Source organism: Brachypodium distachyon, chromosome 5, assembly GCF_000005505.3.
Source record: "Brachypodium distachyon strain Bd21 chromosome 5, Brachypodium_distachyon_v3.0, whole genome shotgun sequence".
NCBI lineage: Eukaryota > Viridiplantae > Streptophyta > Magnoliopsida > Poales > Poaceae > Brachypodium > Brachypodium distachyon.
In genome coordinates, this window is record NC_016135.3 from 10,617,563 (window position 1) to 10,634,634 (window position 17,072).

The window sequence follows — 17,072 nt, forward strand, 5'->3', positions numbered from 1 at the left end:
TGCTGAAGATTCAGTGTGAATTTTTCACTCTGTTTATTCGACGAGTGAATCGCAGAAGAAATTTACTGAGCTGGGCACTTTTCCTCTGTTAAAAGTGAAAACTACAGCTTCACTTACACAATATGAAATGATGACTAGTGCAAATCAAAACGGAAAAAAGAAAAGGCTAAATACTTCATCTTGCAAGGAGAACACATGCACGATGCAGCCAAAATGGCAGTCAATTGTTTCGGTTTGTCGTACAAACAACTCGACAACAATTTCGAGCTACTCAACTGTTTCAGTTTGTCGAAATAAACAATTGGGAGCTCTCAGAACTACGATATTCAGAGATGCAGAAAATAGTAATCTAGGCAAAATATTGGCACAAAGCCCATTCAAAAACCATGCAACAACGAACGGTTGGTTTCTTGTGCTAAAACCAGCCCACCCGAGTGTAAGTCATAAAACTGACATGGTTGCTCGTACATTTTAGGATTATTTTAGATTTAACCGCCTTTGTTCTTTAAATGGAGGTGACGTATCCGACAACTACAAGACACCTGTGGTAACTTCATCAATTTCAAGATTTGACGGCTCTGTCTCTCCGAATGGCTCATAGGAGAAGTAGGGCGTACACGTGTGCATGCGTATTTTTGATTGTCTATATTTGCACTGTGTGTTTTCAAAAAAAAAAACAATATGCGACACATGAACTTCTTGAATGAGCTTTCTTAGACAGGTTACACTAGAGGAGAATGTAGAGTCCAATGAGCGAGCCGATGGGGTAACGCCACGCAGAGGAGAAAGCCAATCCACTTACGAGCAACATTGCCCACACGTTTTGAGAAGAGACACTGAAAAAGCATATGAACAACATACTCAGAGCTTCGACGACAAAGTTGACAACGGAACCGTTATTGATGTCAACGATGGGAAGATGGTTTACCCAACCAGACAAAAAGTGCTTACATTCAGATGGGCCTGTGTTTTTAAACATGCAAAAAGGGGGAGGAGGAGGTGGGGGCATGGCATAGGATAATACTTCGGAGATTGAAAAAAAATGAATAACCACGAACAAGTGTTTAGGAAGAGTACTCCGGAGCGACGCAGAACAGGGACGCATATGAGTTTGGTGGCTGACATGCGAGTCCCGCGTGTTAACCACCCAAAGTGACTGCAGCAGTTCACTGAATCCTTGTCCGTGTAGAGCAGGATCCTGACCGGGATGCACTTGTCACCGTCTCTGTGGAATCATCCAGGCGTCGCGTCAGCGCGGAAGGACTAACTCAAAGTCTCAACCTCGATGGCTTCATGTTGTATAAAAAGCGAAAACGCCTTACACCGAAACGAGCCACGCAGCCAGCCCGCGTGTCCTCGCATCCACGCGTGCCACCCCGCATGAGCGGACACGTAGCTTCATCTCGCCAGCGCGAGGAACAAACAAATACTCACACTCCCCTCCTCCTTCCCAGCCCCCCCCCCCCCCCCCCCCCTCCCCCCACCGTAATCCAATCGCCTAGCACAACTCCTCCGGCCACCGATCGGTGTATCCGTCGATTTGGGAGAGAAGAACGCCGCCGCTGACATCCGATCAATCCGGAGCGGCCATGTCGGGGATCTCGCTGGCGGTGGGTCCGCGGTCGGACCCGGACAGCGGCGCGGAGCGGCAGCAGCAGCAGCCGTCGGCGACGATGCTGGGCGGCGTGATGGGGTCCCTCCGCGTGATCGAGCTCCAGCTAGTCGCCTTCATCATGGTCTTCTCCGCCTCCGGCCTCGTCCCGCTCATCGACCTCGCCTTCCCCGTCGCCACCACGCTCTACCTCCTCGCCCTCTCCCGCCTCGCCTTCCCTTCGCTCCCCGCCGCGCACTCCGCCGCCGCCAAGTCCCAACAGGAGATCTTCCGCGGCAGCAAGCTGTTCCAGGTGTACGTGGTGCTGGGCACCACGGTGGGCCTCTTCCTGCCGCTGGCGCACGTCCTGGGCGGCTTCGCCCGCGGGGACGACGCCGCGGTCCGCTCCGCCACGCCGCATCTCTTCCTGCTCTCGTGCCAGATCCTGACGGAGAACCTGGTGGGCACCCTGGGCGTCTTCTCGCCGCCGCTCAGGGCACTCGTCCCGCTGCTCTACACCGTGCGCCGCGTCTTCCTCATCGTGGACTGGATCTACGACGTCTGGTCCGACAGCAAGTTCCTCACACGCAGCACGCCGGTTCAGGAGAAGGCCTGGGTCTGGTTCGGGAGGTACCTCGCCGTGGCTAACCTGGTTTACTTCTCCGTGAACCTGTTTGTGTTCCTCATCCCAAGGTTCCTCCCTCGGGCGTTCGAGAAGTACTTCCGCATGCGGGACGAGGTGTGCTCCAAGACGGCGGAAGACAGGCGGGTGAGGGATGAGGACGACGACGGTGCCGCGGCGGCCAAATCGGTGGGCGACAAGAAGGCCGACTGACTCACTGAGTGACTTGCTGAGGTCGATGGTTAATTAGATCATGTTCCGTGTTGATGCAGCTGCGTTGTTAGTGTCAGTGTGTGCTCTCTGTAGCTTTGTAAGTCAGCCTTACTTGTGCCCACCTGTGTCTGTTTATGGGGATCGATCGTGACATATGGACTTTTTTTTTCGAAAAGACTGAGCTGCTGTGCATCCAGGTTCTCGTTCTGTACTTTTGAGGATCATCGCGTGTCTTTGCTTCTTAACACGTGATGATTGATGAGCCACTGTGTAGTATGATTTTTCGCTGGTGTACTTGTTGTTGGGCAGCCGGTACCAAAACTGTTTTTTCGATCAACGACACGCGAGTGTTCACTAGCGCACCCGTTTCTCCACCACCTTGACGCTGAACCGCTCCACCCCTGAATTGCGCACCGAGTGTTGGTGTCGCGACGTTGGCATTGGACCTCACACGCACACATCAGAGACGCATCGCGTTCTCAATCATATTGGTCTGCACTCTGCACGAAAGACTTGTACTACGTACAACGTTCTCATTTCGGGTCCCCTGAAATCCACGGCCGTTTGATCCCCCGCTTCGCTGCCCACCTAGCAAACGACGCATGCTGCAGCCGATGAGTTAACTTCCAATAAACCCACGATTAATCAACCCCAACGGACGAACGGCATGTACGCCATTTCAAAACCCGAGCGTGCCGCGCTTCCAGGCCGTCGAACGTGGAGGCCGGCGATGGCCTAATCCACAACCACTCACCTGTATTTCAGCCTCCGTCTCGCCTTCTCCGTTCCCCCCTCTCGCGTCTCGCGGCCATGAGCACCTGTAGCACCGCCCATTCCCGCAGCCACGCCCGCGCGTGTCCTCGGCCTCACTGCAACCTCCAGGACGCCATTAATCAACGCTGCGCCGCCTGCCTGGAACGGCGGCTGAGCGGCCTGGAGCGGCAATGGGATGAATACAAGACCAGCCGCCGCACAGCAGCGGCGCGGCCGCGCCACCGCCGCAGCCGCTCGGACACCACGCCTTCGTCGGCCGTCGTCACCGGCGCCGGCCCGGAAACGCCGGGCGGCCACTTCCCCATCGTCCTCTGCTCGCCGAGGAAGCTCCTCTCCTCGCTCCAGCAGGCCGCCAGCAGCAGCGACGCAAGTGCTGGCGCCGGCGCCGTCACCGTTGGAGATGCCATTGGCATTGGCAATGGCAAGAGGAGCCGAGCCCGGCGTTACGAGGAAGACGACATCCAGGACGCGTCCAGCGTCTGCTCCGTGGATGCCGCCGTGGCCATGGCCGCCGCTGCCGCCGCCTCGTCGTGCTCCTGCTCCTGCGAGTGTACCATTCCACGCTGCCCTTGTGGCTACGGCTGCGGCTACTCGTCCATTTCATCGTGCTCGGGATCCACCGCGGCCACGTCGCTGTTCTCGCTTGGGGAGGGTAATGCGACTGCTGTGGCCGCCGAGATGAGGAAGACGGAGGGAGGCAGCAGATGGACCGCGTGTGGGGTTGGACGGTTTGCCGCCATTGCCGTTGCTGGAGTGGCGGTTTTGGGGGCCGTGGCCGTGGCCGTCGTGGAGTTTGGCATGGACGATGGCCGTATGGAGTTTCTAGTGCCCACATGATAGAATCCCAGGGTATGTTATGTAAGTTGCAAATTCTAGTCAAATCCCCTGTGTCTTTTCGAACGATCTAGTCAGATCTGGAACTTTTCTGGTACGTCTTTTTTCAGTTCAATCGTAAGTCAACGACATGGTTTGTGCACACGAAGGTGTCACAATTATCACAGGAAAAGGATCAGAAAAAGATTTGTGTGCTGTAAGATTAATTACAGGGTTTTTGCAGTGTTGTGTGCTGTAAGATTAATTACACAAAATTTATTTTGAGTTTGGAAATAGAGCTGCAGGAATTTTTCATATATACCCAGTTAATCAGCACCACTATAATCCGTGTTCACAGAACAATAGTACAGGAAAGCGCATTTAAATTTGGTTTTGGACATTCTTTTTTTGGTGTGGCTATATCTAAGTCACATGGTTTTAAGAAAAAACTTAAATATAAGTTGACGAATCAGAACCGTTGAATTAATGTGTGTAGATGTCATTTTACCCTTCTTTTTCGTTATCCATGTCGAATCTAAAATCACAAATCAAATCCAACGGCTAAGAAAAGACCGAGGAATTAACTTATCTCTAACTAAAATCAGGCAACTTAGATATAGCGGAAATGTTTTTTAGCTGATATTTTGGACATGCTAGTAATTTAGTGTGCTGAAAAAGGATTTCCAGTCAGCCGTTTTATGTGGATAGAACATGTATCTTTCATTCAAGAGGTTTATGTACGGGTGTATTTAAATAGTTTTAGAAAGAAGTACTCCAGTATTTAGTACCCTTGGAATAATTTTGCCCGGTGGCGCGGCTTTCTTGTTCGAGCCTCCAACCGGTGACTCCCAACGGTCTCCCTCACCTCCGGAGGCCATTGCCATTTTGGCATCTAGAGCCGGAGGAGACCTCGGATATGTACATTCAACCCCGGTTTTAGTTTTTGGCTGTCGACAGTAAGACACCGACGACGTTAATGGTTCCAAATAAGTACCTTATGTAGCGGCACTCATTCTAGCGTTGGTGAGGGGCCCATTAGGACTGGTGTGGTCGGTTTTCATCTAGATCGAACCAGCGGCTTTGCCTGTGAGCATGCTATGATGACCCGAAACGAATGGCCAGTTAGGACAGACATTTGTTGGGGCTTTTTTTGGCGTGCAGATGATTCCATCCACACCTCTAGCCTCCTCACTCACCTCTGACCGCCTCCAGTGCCTCATACATGGTGAGTTTGGTACAAGTAGGCGTCGTCAAGAGGATGTCAGCAGACCCTCAAACGTCAAATTGTTGACGGATACATTAACAACGAAAGAATATCGTCGGTTCAATCCTGAAAAATATCCGAATAAATTGCAAGCGCGCATGTTAAGTTTAGAATTTGAACCGGATCGGAGTCGAGACAAGTGAGCTACACTCAATTCACGCAAACATTTACAGCTTATTCAGATTGAGATCAACAACAACAACAACGGGCGAGAGCCCAGACGGCCCCGGCCAGTCCCGTACTTCGGTCAATGTCATTCCATTCCGGCAACGCGTCCGGTCTGGCCCAAATTCCATGACGACATGCCGTAAGCTGTCTTGCTCGGTCACCCGAGCCTATTCTTCTTCTATCACGATGGGGCTCGACGAGTTGTACCCGCCGGCCCTCTCCCGGATCCTCGCCGGGATCTCGGCACGGAGCACCTGCACCTGGAACACGACGCCCTCGCCCTCACCGCTGACCAGCTCGAACACGCACCCGTCGCCGAGCCTCAGCGCGTTGTCCACCGCGAAGCTCCGCCACCCCGCGTCCAGCCGCTGGATGGGGCGCCCACCGGTGAACCGCATCTCCCAGGACCGCCCCTGCCATGTCAGGGTAGCCGGCGCCGGCTTCGGTGGGAGGAACGGCGCCAGCGACCTCGGAACCACCTGACCACCAGACCAACATGCTGACAGCAAATTTAATGCCAGGGAAAACTTACTCGAGAAAACATTGGAACCACCGGAGTAAAATCAGATCTGTGTAGAGAGCATCGTTTTACCACTTGAAATGGCGGCTGGATGTGGGACCTGCAGACGACGCATGCGAAGTACGGCTTCCCCAGAAGAGGGAGGATCCTGGGCTGCATCTTCTCCACGCGCGCTTTCGCCGGCCGCGGATCGGGTTTATCTGGAGGGCCTGCAGCAATGGCCGCTTGGTTACTGTCCCCTGCAGCACCTGGGCTCGGCATTGCATTATCATTTGCACCTGCATCTGCATGCATTCCAATTGCAAGCCATTCATGCTGATTATTTCGCAGGGAATGCTCCATGCCTCCATGCTCACTGAAATGGGGAAAGGGAAACAGTGATGCAGAATGTGCAGGGATTACCTGCGATGCCGCCTGATTCTTGGGAGGAATGGTGGCTCAGATCCAAGGGAGGGGTGGTCACGGTGCTGGATTCGGCTGGGATGGCCTCTGCCTGAAGACCACAACAGCATGCACAAATCAGACAACGCGAAAGATACATTAAGGACCAAGTTGTGCAGGGCCCCAAAGAGCAAGGCGGGGAAGAAGAACAACTATCGGGGAAGAACAAGGCGCATATTGAATCTTGCGAATAGAGGTGGAGAGGGTGATCACGAGAAATATTGGTCTGAGGTGGATCCTTACCATCGCTAGGATTTGGGAGGACGGCGACAGTGGAACGGAGGCCTGGACCTGGAGGGGAGGAGATAGAGAAAGGCAAAGCCTATTTGTACAGTCCCTGGCAGCTCGCGTGGACACATAGAGGAGATAGAGAAACGCAAATCACAGTAACCGGGAAACACACAGTCACCCCTTGTCAACAGGCATGGCACCTGCAGGGTCTGTTATAGGATTAATCTTTTCAATAATCTTACCCGTACTCTTTGAGTTTACCTGTTATCCATACCCATATCCGGTAACTGGTACTTTTTCCCATACCCGGTAACTGGTACTTTTTCCCATACCCGTCTGACGGATGACGGTTACCCCGCGTAAGAATACGTTTAATAAAATTTGATCCATAAGAACAAGTTCCTTAGAAACGGCATCATATTTCTCAAAACCACAACAATTTTGTCATAAACAATACTATATTAACACATTATAAACAACAACAACAACACATAAAAGCTAATACTATATCGTTTAAAACTGTAAATGGCAACACATCGCACATGTATGAGTTTATTATAGAGGTAAACGGGTAAAAGGGTATGGGTTATGCATTCCCATACCTGTACCTGCTTTGCCCGATGGGTATGAAGTATTTCCCATTTGCGTACCCGCGGGTTAAAATTATGTCCCAAACCCATACCATAATGGCATACCCCTTGAACATGCATGGTTGCATTTATATTAATTTCATCCCTAAATACAAGAAGTCTTTATTTTGTCCTACTCCCTCCATCTCTCTTTACCAGGCGTTCTATTTGAGCAACCCAGTCCATTTGTAAGAGGCGTATTGATCTTTTGGCATTAAAGTATCCGGCTTTCTCTCGAACAACCTCATGCGATTGGACAGTGGCTTGGGTGGGCACACGTTCATTGGGTAGTTTGGTCAAAAAGCAAACTCCCGTGGCTGCCTTGGTACGGGTGACAAAACCAAAACGCCCGGTAGGGCAGAGGGAGTAAGTCAAATTTGTTAACAGTTTTGTTATATTTAAGTTCGAGATAAGTTGATTTCACCCATTGGATATGATTTGTTTTTAAGATTCGAAACGAACGATGAAAAAAAAGAGAGTGTGATGTCGTCCAAATAATAATCAATGACTCTGATATGTCAACTGAGTTTAATTTTTTTTCTTAAAAATCAAGCAACTGAGATATATCCACAACCATTTGTTAAAATTTGACAAAGCCTATTTTATAATCCGAAATACTCGCAAACCGAATAGACTGAAATTAAAAACTGAATGCCGGTACATGTCTCCGAGTGTCCTCCGCCCGCTTACAAATTGGGTACCGTACTGCTGCCATATTCCTTCTCGCACGAACTTCTCCCGTGGGCCTGTGACGACTGTGGCCTGAAACGGGCTGCGCCGAGGCGCCGAACCTATTTGCGAGCCCATCTGCTCTCTGACCTCCGGTCCAGCCGCGGGAAAAACACATCCATTTCCCGCCAAGCCCCGTAAAAGAAATCCCCCAATCCCCTTCTCCAATCTTCCGCCACGCCGCCTCAGTCAGAGAGAGAGAGAGAGAGAGAGAGAGAGAGAGAGAGCCTCTTGCTTCCAAGGCGACGATTCGAATCAAGCCCTCACAGCCATGGAAATTGTGCGATCCCAAAGGCAGCTCGCGGCGGAGGCCGCAGCCGCCACTGGCGGAGGCGGGGCGGGGGCCCTCCCAACGTACCGGGTGGCGCCGCAGCTGGAGGTGCGGCTGGAGGAGTTCGAGCTCTTCGCCATCGACCGCCTCCGAGGTGCGGCGGCCGGGCTCCGTTTTATGGGCCATTTTTTGTTTACTCTCCGGGTCACTTCTTTAGATCCGGTTATTAACAGTGACGCGACTTCTTTGTTTTGGTTAGTTCTGAAAGGGATTTCGGATGGGCTCTCCCGTGGGAAGAGGCCGGAGGAGATGGAGAAATTGGTGAGCCATTCTCTTTTGCTCCATCGATCTTTTTCGGGGCACTCTGGGGAGAACGCTGCATTTTGTGCTTTTTAGCGCTGAATTTTGGCTGCAGTGGGTGGACGTATCAGTGAATTTTGCGGTGCCTAGACCTCGGTGTGAGTTGGATTTGGTTAGAGACTTGGGATGATTTCTAAAGTTGAACTCAGGCACGTCAGAATGTGTAAATGATGTTACTTTCAGAACTTGCAAATTTTGTCATGTCAGACAGGGTAAATGTAGTTTCTTGCTAAAATTTTACTCAACTTAAGTCATTTTCCATTTTTGAATTTATTTTGTCATGCAGATAAGGGGTAAATTGTAGGTTCTTGCTAAAATTACTCTGGTTTAAGTATTCAAGTCAAGTGTTGATTTCTCCTTGTACTGAGTGCATACTGTAAGGAAAACTCGAGGTCTAGTTATGAACTTAGCATATGTAGTGCATGGTAATTAAATTTTGAAATTGGAGCTGAAATTATATGAGATTTAGGTCAGCGAGTTGTGGAAGGCACACATGAGACACCAGGATCCAGCAGAGACTTTGAACAAGGACATAATATCTCACTTTGTGCTCCGTCTTGTCTACTGCAGAACGTATGTTTAAAATTCCCTTACTTATGTTTAAAATGCTTGGTGGTTTATGTTTGAGCACTTGTTGAAAATCTGTACTTATACCCACCAGGGAAGAATTACGCAAGTGGTTTCTCTCCATGGAGATGACACTTTTTCGGTACCGCTTTCGGCTCGAGAGCCCTGAATCACAGGTGACTTCCTCTCTCTGTATACTCTTAATTATAACAAATGAAATATGTGTGTTTTAACCACTGCTTGTTGTTCGACATTGTATTTTACAGAGGCTTCTTATGAGTGAGTTTCAGCTCCCATACAAAGCATTGCCACACTCAGAATTTGAGGTATATGTTATGAGCACCAATAGAACTGTTGAACCCTTGATTCTTGATGCTTCACAGTAAAAAAATTCTATTTTTCATGCAATAGGCTGTGAAAGATAAGTTAAGCCAAGTTGCACGTTCCATTGGTCAATCTGCAAGCGGTATGGAACACTTTGCTGGTTTATTTTGGTTCTTACTTTCAAAATAAGCTCAGAATTTTGGTGCTTAGAATCTGCAAGTGGCATGCATGCAAAAATATCGAGCTCGAATTCATCACTGCATTTCACTTAATTCCGTCCTGATTTCTGTTCCAACAAGGTTTTAGAATGAGTTGTAGAAAAGTTATTTCAGCAAGATGTGAAATCATGATCATGTGGTTAATGTACCGAAACAGTGGCTGGACCATTGGCATTGAACTTTGGGAATCTGTCAAAGATATTTGAGAATTATAAACATGAAACTGTTTCTAATCCAATCTTCATCATTTTTTTTGTTCGAACACCTTTTTCATCATTTTTTCAGATGCACTTTATACTGTTCAGGTACAAATGTAGGATGATGTTTTTTTATCAGTATTCGTGCTCTTGAACTTAGCTGCTAACTTTTGTACTTTCTTTTTGCAGTTGAATCTGTGTTCTTCAAGGTATGTTTGCCAATATATTTGAGTTCATAATTGTCTGAAAACTTTGTTCTTGTGATTAAGCAATCTAACTAAATAATGTTTAAACCCAATTAAGGTACCTTTTGAAGAAGTTCCAGATCTTGTTGCCAGCCGCCGAGTATTCCTTTCAAAAGGCTATGCTTATGTTGCAATGAGTCAGGTGTGCGGTGAACATCAGAATGAAAACTTTTGTTTTGGTTGATGCCCATTCTAAACTTATCTGTACTAAAATACTAGGTGGTTTCGCTTGTGGTTACCCAATTCCGGAGCAACATCTCAAAGGCACTTGTTTTAACGAATAGGTACATTTAACCTTGTTTTCCTTTTCTCAGATAGCTATTGTTTTGAAACTTGACTAAATTTTATAGGAATGTTTTCTTGTGGTTGTAGATGATGTATTTAAACACCTATTTTTTTTCTACAATAATTTAGTTGCTGCTAGCATGCCGTACAGACAGATATAACAGTGATTTTTGTTTCATCAGTCTTTCTTTGTTCATATATTAAGAGAAATGCGAAGCTTGATTTTCTAGTTGTTTGCGTGGTTGCACTTTTTAATTGTTTAAAATTCCCTTATGTTTGGCACTTGGCATTAATGTATGAACTTAGACCTGTGTATGGGTTGTAAAGAAATCTAATATGTCAACTCATTTTGTACAGGAAATGGACATCGACCATTAAGGAACAAGAGAAGGACAGGTTGACTCCTGTGAGTATCAGTGCAGCACATCCACCTCTCTCTCAAATCTAATCTTCTAAGAAACCTAATGATGCACGTTTTACTTGAACAGATTGTTGAGGCATTAAGCAATGCGTATTTTGGACCTGATTACTCTCAGGTATGCTTTACACCTATATTTGCTTTTCAAGATATTATTTCCAATGCTAATGTTTTCTCGAACATTTCCAATGCTAATATGTTAACTGAATTGCTTAAAGTTTTGGCTAAAAATCAATATTTTATACAGCCAAATGATGCTGCTGAGATTTCTCCGAAGGATATTGATCAACTGGCTAGAACTTCTTTCCCTCTTTGTATGCGTCACATGCTAGAGAAGGTAAGGCACCTTAAAAGTTATGTGCATTTACTTATCATTTGATTAGGACCCTTAGTATTTGCCTTTTTTTTGCAGTTGAGAGAAAACCATCATCTGAAGAATGGGGGTAGAATGCAGTTTGGTCTTTTTCTTAAGGTAATCAACTGAGTTAGACTGAGTCTTGGTTTTCTAAGCTTTCACTAATTTGTTCTGTTTATGTCTCATCAATGTACTTACGTAACTTTATGATTTAGGGTGCTGGGCTGAAGTTGGAGGACGCTCTTACATTTTGGAGAGCAGAATTCTCTCAGAAGGTATCTAACATTCCTAGATGATATATGAAAGCATACGGAAACCTATATATCAGTGCTTTTCTGATGTTGAAGTTGTGTTAGGCAAACATTTTGTAGGACTACCTACTGCACCCTTACCTTACTTGTAGTGCTGTTCATTGAGTTAATCATGATCAGATATAAGTCTGATATCAATTAATGATATCTCCTGAATTGCATGCTTGAAGTCATCCCTGTATTATTTTACTGATATATCTTTTCTGTACAAGGTTGGCTCTGAGCGATTTGACAAGGAATATGCTTATAGTATCAGACATAATTATGGAAAAGAGGGAAAAAGAACGGTAAGTCCCTTGTTCTGTGTCATAGCTTGAAAGGGTATTGGAGTTATTATTAAATAACTCTTACCTTTTGTGGTGCGAAAATTGATAACTCTTACAAATGGCTGCTCCAGGATTACACTCCATATTCATGTCAAAAGATCATCTCTGCGACACCTGGTGTTGGTGATTACCATGGTTGCCCTTATCGACATTTTGGGTACGATCTCATTCCTAGTATTCGTTTATAAATATAAATAATTATTAACAATGTAGATAACCACTTGTTTTGGTGGTTACTCTGAAGACTGAACAGAATGGCCACATGTTAGGGTTAGTTGCATATCAGTGTCTAAGAAGTATCTGAGCTTATGGTGGCCGTGCATTCTGCATGCTAAAAATTCTGACCTGAATGGCAACATGTTGAATCCAAGAAAATCCATGAAACTCACTGGACTTTTAGGACTGGTTCTGATGTCCTAGAATTCGAATGGCATGATAGCATTCCAAGTTGCAGTTCTTTGGTTTATAGAAATGGATCCATCATCCAACAAAAATAAAGTTCAAGATTCTAAACAGAAGCAATTGAAAGTGCATTATTACCTTTAAAAAAGAAAGAAAAAGAAAGTGCATTATTGCCAAGTACAAGTGCAGTTTAACATTTCGTTAACTCATTAATTTTTTTTTTAAAGACAGTTGTTCTATTGAGGACTGGGGGTTGTCATATGTAATGTACTAACATATGTGAACTCACTAATATATCAATTTGTGCTTCCTGGAGATGTTCACACAGCTACCCTGTTACCTAATCTTGGTTTCTTGTGCTTACCTTTTTTGTGTTGTGTTTTTAGTGAAGAGAACTTAAGAGCAGCTCTCAACAATATGGGTGTCAGTGGAAATGCTTTGGAAGGAATACTGGATAAAGTGAAGAACAGGCATTACCAGGTACTTTACCTCATTGTCCTTACTTTCATTAAGCAGCCTTTTATCCTTTGATTAACTGAATCATCTGATGCATGAAACATGCAGCTCGCTTGCACATTGACTTTTGAGGCAACTCACAATGTCTCATGTGATACTGGAATTAATCATCCTAATCAGTATTTCAGTGAAAGCCAGAAAGTCTTGCAAGCCAAGGTGAGCTAAATAGTTGATTATACATGGAACAATGTTCCTTTTTTTGTTAGTATATGATATGAGTAGTTGAAATTAACAGTAAATTTGGCCCATTCCACAGAACCAAACAGTGCAAAACCAGTCATCGACCTAGCTTGTGATGCTCCTGCACAAACCAGTCCATCGACAAAAAAGAAACTCAGGTTTTGATAATATTATTTTGATTGTTGAATCTTTGCACTCTGTTCTTCATTGTTTACTGAAACTGGTTTACTCGACGTCTCTAATGTGCACTGATAGACTAAAGACATGCTGCTCAACATTTACCTTTTATGGACCTGTGCACTTCATATTTCTGCTGGCACTCAAGTACATAATGCTCATCATACTTAGCTTTAATGGATGGGTAACAATTTATCATTCAAAAACGATGAGTGACTGTATAGTTTCAAACAACTCCAAAAGCCATTGAAATAGGATACTTCTAAACAAGCCCTTGATACAACTTGGGTAAAAGAAATAGGGAGAATTGTACATATTCCGCTGGGGTTTGCTCTTTGCTGAAATTGGAACTTTATATTTACAACCGATGTAATTGCTCTGGTACCATTTAGAAGAGATGAACTAGGATTTATTTGCCACTGCCAGCCTCATTTTTTATATAAAACGCTCGAACTCCATTAAGATAAAACTCCCCCCTGCCCAAGTTCTAACAAAATCTGCTAAAATTCCTAGATGTACATTGTGGATTGAAGCGTCAACCTGCAATTTTTTGGTAAAACAATATGTACATTCGTATGCTGTGCAAAAAAGGGAGGCTTAGACCATGAAACTCCAATTTTTTTTGCCGAAAATATCTCCATTTGTATGCTGTAAAAAAAAGGAGACTTAAAGCCCTAAACACCTATATATACATAATTTGTTTGTTTACTGCACATTAGTGAACATATTTCGGGCATGCAAGACCACACATCATCCCACAATGTACATTTAGAACTCTTCTCAAATTTGTGTTTTTTCAGACACCCGTTTTTTTTTCTAGGGCAGTAATGATTATTTGACCATGGTCAAACCCATTGAGCCCTCAAAAGAAAAGTGATTTCTTTTATGATTCTCAAATAGTATCATTGTATCCTTGTTTTTGGAAAATATAGTGACCTAGTCCAACAGTTCTTCCCTAAATTGTTTTTTTTTTTTGTGAAGTGGGTATGACTAAATTTTTGTGAAGTGAGTACTCTGACTTATGTTGATTTCCCTCATTCTAATTTTTTTTGGTGATTCGCCTCAACCTTTTTATGCTTGCTACTAGAATCCATCCATGCTAAATGCTAGCATCCTCTTAATCCTTAAAGACTAATCATAAAGATCCTTAAGACTAAGAATAAAGAATCGTTGCTATTCTTTTTGTGGGAAATAATTGCTGGAATTTATGGATGCTTTTTTCTAGAATACACTCGGATGAGTGTATCATAATTGAAGAAGAAAAGCTACGACGCAGTACATGCCCGTAGGCTTATTACAACCCGATTACTCACGCACATTCTACAACGCACCCACTGTACTAACAAATCTAAAACAATCACCCTTAAGAAGACCCGTGCTCGTCTAAGCGACTCCTTCAAGTGCAATGAGTCGAGAAATAGCACGCACATCCAGCCTTACGCCCTCGAAGACCACCGCATTCCTGTGCCGCCAAATGCACCAACAAATCAGGGCAATGCTGGTGTCCACATCTTTCTTGTACCTCTCAGGAGTCGCACGAGCTGACCACCAGGAATTTGTGGATAGTAAATCAGGTTCCCCTTTTTTTCTTTCTCTTTTATTTCTATAGATCAGACATTTGTTTATGGAAGAAAAATAAAAAGATTTAGTTCATATTCACGAAGCCCCAGATTTTTGGGCCGAGCTGGATTTGAAATTTACATTACGGAATACATCGAAATTAAAACTGAATTAAACTAAAGGATAAACAGAGTAAAATCAACTAAAGTACCATAAAAAATAGAATTTCATCAACATCTGGATTTTTTGTATATGTATTATTTATTTTATTCTTTTGTATCTAGCAAAATTGTAAGGTAGAAAACAAAAAAGATCCTAGATTCCCCATTTAATCCGAAAAAAAGAGATTCTTGTTCGTAGAACATCGATAAAGAAAAAAAAGCCGACTATCGGATTTGAACCGATGACCCTCACATTACAAATGCGATGCTCTAACCTCTGAGCTAAGTGGTCTTAGATAGCAGAAATAGTGTAACAAATAGAAATAGGTATAGTATATTTCTTTTTTTTTTGGAATGGAATAGAAAATTTACTATTTTCTGGGTCTAGTGAATAAATGGATAGAGCCTGGCTCTAATTCTGGTAAAATAAAAAGCAACGAGCTTTACCACCAGGAATTTGTGGATAGTAAATCAGGCTGATTTTGCATAACGGCAATAACTTTTTTTTTCTTTTGAGATGGGACTTGTTACAATTTTCTAATAACGAACTTAATCATCCAGCTTCGTTAAATGCATAACTCAAGCTTACTGTAATAACTACAGCTTTTGTTAAATGCATAACTCAGGCTAACTGTAATGACTACAGCTTTCCTCAAATGCAGAACTCAGGCTTTTGGGCAGGATGCTAAATTCTATTTATCAAATTTCAACGCATAAAATGATTTCAACCATATATTCTACTAATAATTCCTTGGGATCTGTTTTTCCATTCCTCAGTCCGACAGGAGCACGGTGGTTCAATCGAAGTCATGCTTGTTGCCAACAATGTGAAGATCACACTGTTGATACTTATTTAATCTGGTCCGTGGAGTGTGTTATGTTGGTCATTAGGAGTTGAGGATTCCGCACATGTTCATGAGGCTTCATCCTGTAGTACTAGTAACATGTCAGAAGTAATTCATTGTCGCACAGCGTTAGGTATATGAGAAAGCGAATCGAGGCTTGATATTGATTCTGTAGTCTATTCTAACTTGCTACTGCAATCCTGTAATACCAGTGACTTGTAAATGCCCGGTTCAGTTGTGCTGCTTCGGGAGGACAATTGCTGAGTATGCAAGTTCTTCGTTTCAGATATGGCATTTCACATTGTTCTGTAAAAGGTAAGCACTAGATGTTGCTGACCGATATATCCTGTGCATGTTCGATTTGGAGAACATTCTGAGCAGTATTATTTCTGCTGTTACCTGATCAAAGATACGATTTGTCTTTCTCTTTGAAAAGAGGACATAGAAGATGAGAATATCCCTCTGCACCCACTTGGTGATTGCTTGCACTTGCAGTCTTTGCTGATGACTGGTGAGCTCGATGGTAGTGACGAGGATTGCTAGGTGGAACTAGACAAATCAATCTGGTTTGGGCGTAGCTTCGGAATTAACATTTGTGAGAAATTTAAATTTCATTCTATATACATAAAGCGATGTATCGGGTCAAATCTCTAGTGAACTTTTGATCCTAATACCATTTAGATCTCAAATAAACACATCAGATAAAATGGGAAATCTCTAATTCACTTAAATGCATTTTATGAAAAATCTCGCACGATTAGAGGTCTAAGTTTTCTCGTAGAATACGCTGAAGTGATTAGATGTTTCATTTTTCATCGGATAAGGAAAAGTGTCCGTAAAAGGATAGGCAGTTGTGTTTCTTATTCTCAACTGTCATCCAAATTTAACTACACGGGACATTTATGGGAGCTGGTGGACGGCCCGTCCCCATGAATTTGGGATCCCGCGGTGAAAATACAAACTGAGACCCTAATATAGCTAATGCTTTATTACCCCCGGTCTCTGCATTTAGGATGCATACAACCAAATGTCTTACATTATTCATGACAATTGAAACACATGACACCATCCAAAAGTGTGACAGGCCACGCATGGAACCGGTCTACATACTAAGTAACTTAGAGCTAGCACGCCATCCAAACCGGGATATAAACTCCCTGGTAATCCACTCTAGTCGTTTGGCGCCAAATTTCATCGGTTTCTTGTGTTGCACCTTCTGTAACAACGCCCATAATCGCAGCCAATTTGTACATAAGAGCAACACCTGCATACAAGAATGCACATTTTTTCTATCAAAAACAATGTCATTACAACATAACCAAATAGATCAAAAAACAGCTGCGGCCCCAACTAAAATTA

General features: G+C 44.4%; 3 protein-coding genes across 3 annotated transcripts; 2 read left to right on the forward strand and 1 right to left on the reverse strand.

The window, feature by feature from the left end:
• The first annotated feature begins 1,479 nt into the window (after positions 1 to 1,479).
• LOC100824876 lies at positions 1,480 to 2,702 on the forward strand. Its single transcript, XM_003581095.4, has one exon. The coding sequence runs from the start codon at positions 1,590 to 1,592 to the stop codon at positions 2,424 to 2,426; it is 837 nt and encodes a 278-aa protein (XP_003581143.1). The 5' UTR covers positions 1,480 to 1,589; the 3' UTR covers positions 2,427 to 2,702.
• Positions 2,703 to 5,359: 2,657 nt separating this feature from the next.
• Positions 5,360 to 6,809, reverse strand: LOC100825175 (B3 domain-containing protein Os04g0386900). Its single transcript, XM_014895764.2, has 4 exons — positions 6,650 to 6,809; positions 6,368 to 6,458; positions 6,038 to 6,249; positions 5,360 to 5,924 (listed from the first exon to the last, which is right to left on the reverse strand). The coding sequence occupies exons 1-4, from the start codon at positions 6,650 to 6,652 to the stop codon at positions 5,613 to 5,615; spliced, it is 618 nt and encodes a 205-aa protein (XP_014751250.1). The 5' UTR covers positions 6,653 to 6,809; the 3' UTR covers positions 5,360 to 5,612.
• A 1,348-nt stretch (positions 6,810 to 8,157) lies between these two features.
• On the forward strand, positions 8,158 to 16,116 carry LOC100832512 (probable DNA primase large subunit). The gene is made up of 20 exons (XM_003579554.4): positions 8,158 to 8,420; positions 8,526 to 8,587; positions 9,096 to 9,199; positions 9,288 to 9,369; positions 9,460 to 9,519; positions 9,605 to 9,659; positions 10,122 to 10,141; positions 10,236 to 10,319; positions 10,397 to 10,461; positions 10,820 to 10,868; positions 10,951 to 10,998; positions 11,128 to 11,217; positions 11,293 to 11,352; positions 11,451 to 11,510; positions 11,759 to 11,833; positions 11,944 to 12,029; positions 12,661 to 12,754; positions 12,839 to 12,946; positions 13,047 to 13,128; positions 15,646 to 16,116. The coding sequence occupies exons 1-19, from the start codon at positions 8,267 to 8,269 to the stop codon at positions 13,077 to 13,079; spliced, it is 1,389 nt and encodes a 462-aa protein (XP_003579602.1). The 5' UTR covers positions 8,158 to 8,266; the 3' UTR covers positions 13,080 to 13,128; positions 15,646 to 16,116.
• The last annotated feature ends 956 nt before the right edge of the window (positions 16,117 to 17,072 follow it).